We start from the raw sequence: 929 nt of genomic DNA on the forward strand, positions 1-929 counted from the left end.
ATATAATACTATCCATTAATCACAGATATAAATTTCTTTTTTACAACAGTTATGAAGAATAGTTCAATATTTTGTGTATGATATATAGTTAACAGTATAGCAAGATAACTGGTTATCTTAATTTAAAAATGTGATGTATTCGATTGTTGAATTAATTTTTTCCATCTTAGTAATTAAAGTATCATTGACATTTTTGTAAAATTTTTTGTAAAGAATTGTACTCAATCAAAACGATTCTCAATCTTTCTTTGAACATAAATAATGCCACGAGACTCCATCGTGAGGTAACTGTGATTTAACATAAGGAAGCAACCATGCCAGATACCATCGTACTCCAAATACCTCTCTAACATTGTCCTTCCAACCCATATCATATGTAAAATCTTTCTTATTGCTCTCATTACCCACAACGCCTCTGAGAATCAAATTAAAGTGATAAAAGCACAATACTCCGGTGTACAGAGTACCCACTGTTGACACGATGTACAGCAACAGGTAGAACTGATCGATGGAACTGTCAAAACCGAAGAAGAAGATCGCCACGGGAAAGATCATCTTAACGATAGACATCGGGAATTCAAAGGACATTCTGGTCCAGATGAAAAAACTGCCATAGGAGAAGGCATACACCGCGCCGAAGAACAAATACCACAGAAACATGATAAAGTATCTGTGATTGTGGTAGCCCACGCAGCATCCGGTGAACACGCAGTGATGATCCCGCTTCAGGATGCAGGTGTTGCAGGTATTGCAGTGCCAGGATCGCGGCGGCGATAGGCACTCACAGATAACACACAGCCTCCACCCATCCACGGCTGCCGCCGTGCTTACAGGCACTATGCACCTCTTGATACTGGTGTCGCACAGCACCGTGTACGTGAAATTACCTACAATGTTTAACATGATGAAATTACCGAGGACGAAATGGA

At 39.6% G+C, this 929-nt stretch overlaps 1 protein-coding gene across 1 annotated transcript; it reads right to left on the reverse strand.

Moving 5' to 3' along the window:
- Positions 1 to 6: 6 nt before the first annotated feature.
- On the reverse strand, positions 7 to 922 carry LOC115237235 (probable palmitoyltransferase ZDHHC24). The gene has a single exon (XM_029810194.1). The coding sequence runs from the start codon at positions 901 to 903 to the stop codon at positions 238 to 240; it is 666 nt and encodes a 221-aa protein (XP_029666054.1). The 5' UTR covers positions 904 to 922; the 3' UTR covers positions 7 to 237.
- Between the last annotated feature and the right edge of the window lie 7 nt (positions 923 to 929).

This window comes from Formica exsecta, unplaced genomic scaffold (genome assembly GCF_003651465.1).
Source record: "Formica exsecta isolate Colony F162 unplaced genomic scaffold, ASM365146v1 C16363799, whole genome shotgun sequence".
Lineage (NCBI taxonomy): Eukaryota > Metazoa > Arthropoda > Insecta > Hymenoptera > Formicidae > Formica > Formica exsecta.

Coding starts and splice junctions, on each gene's coding strand:
- LOC115237235 (XM_029810194.1), bottom strand. CDS start 903: ATGTTAAACATTGTAGGTAATTTCACGTACACGGTGCTGTGCGACACC.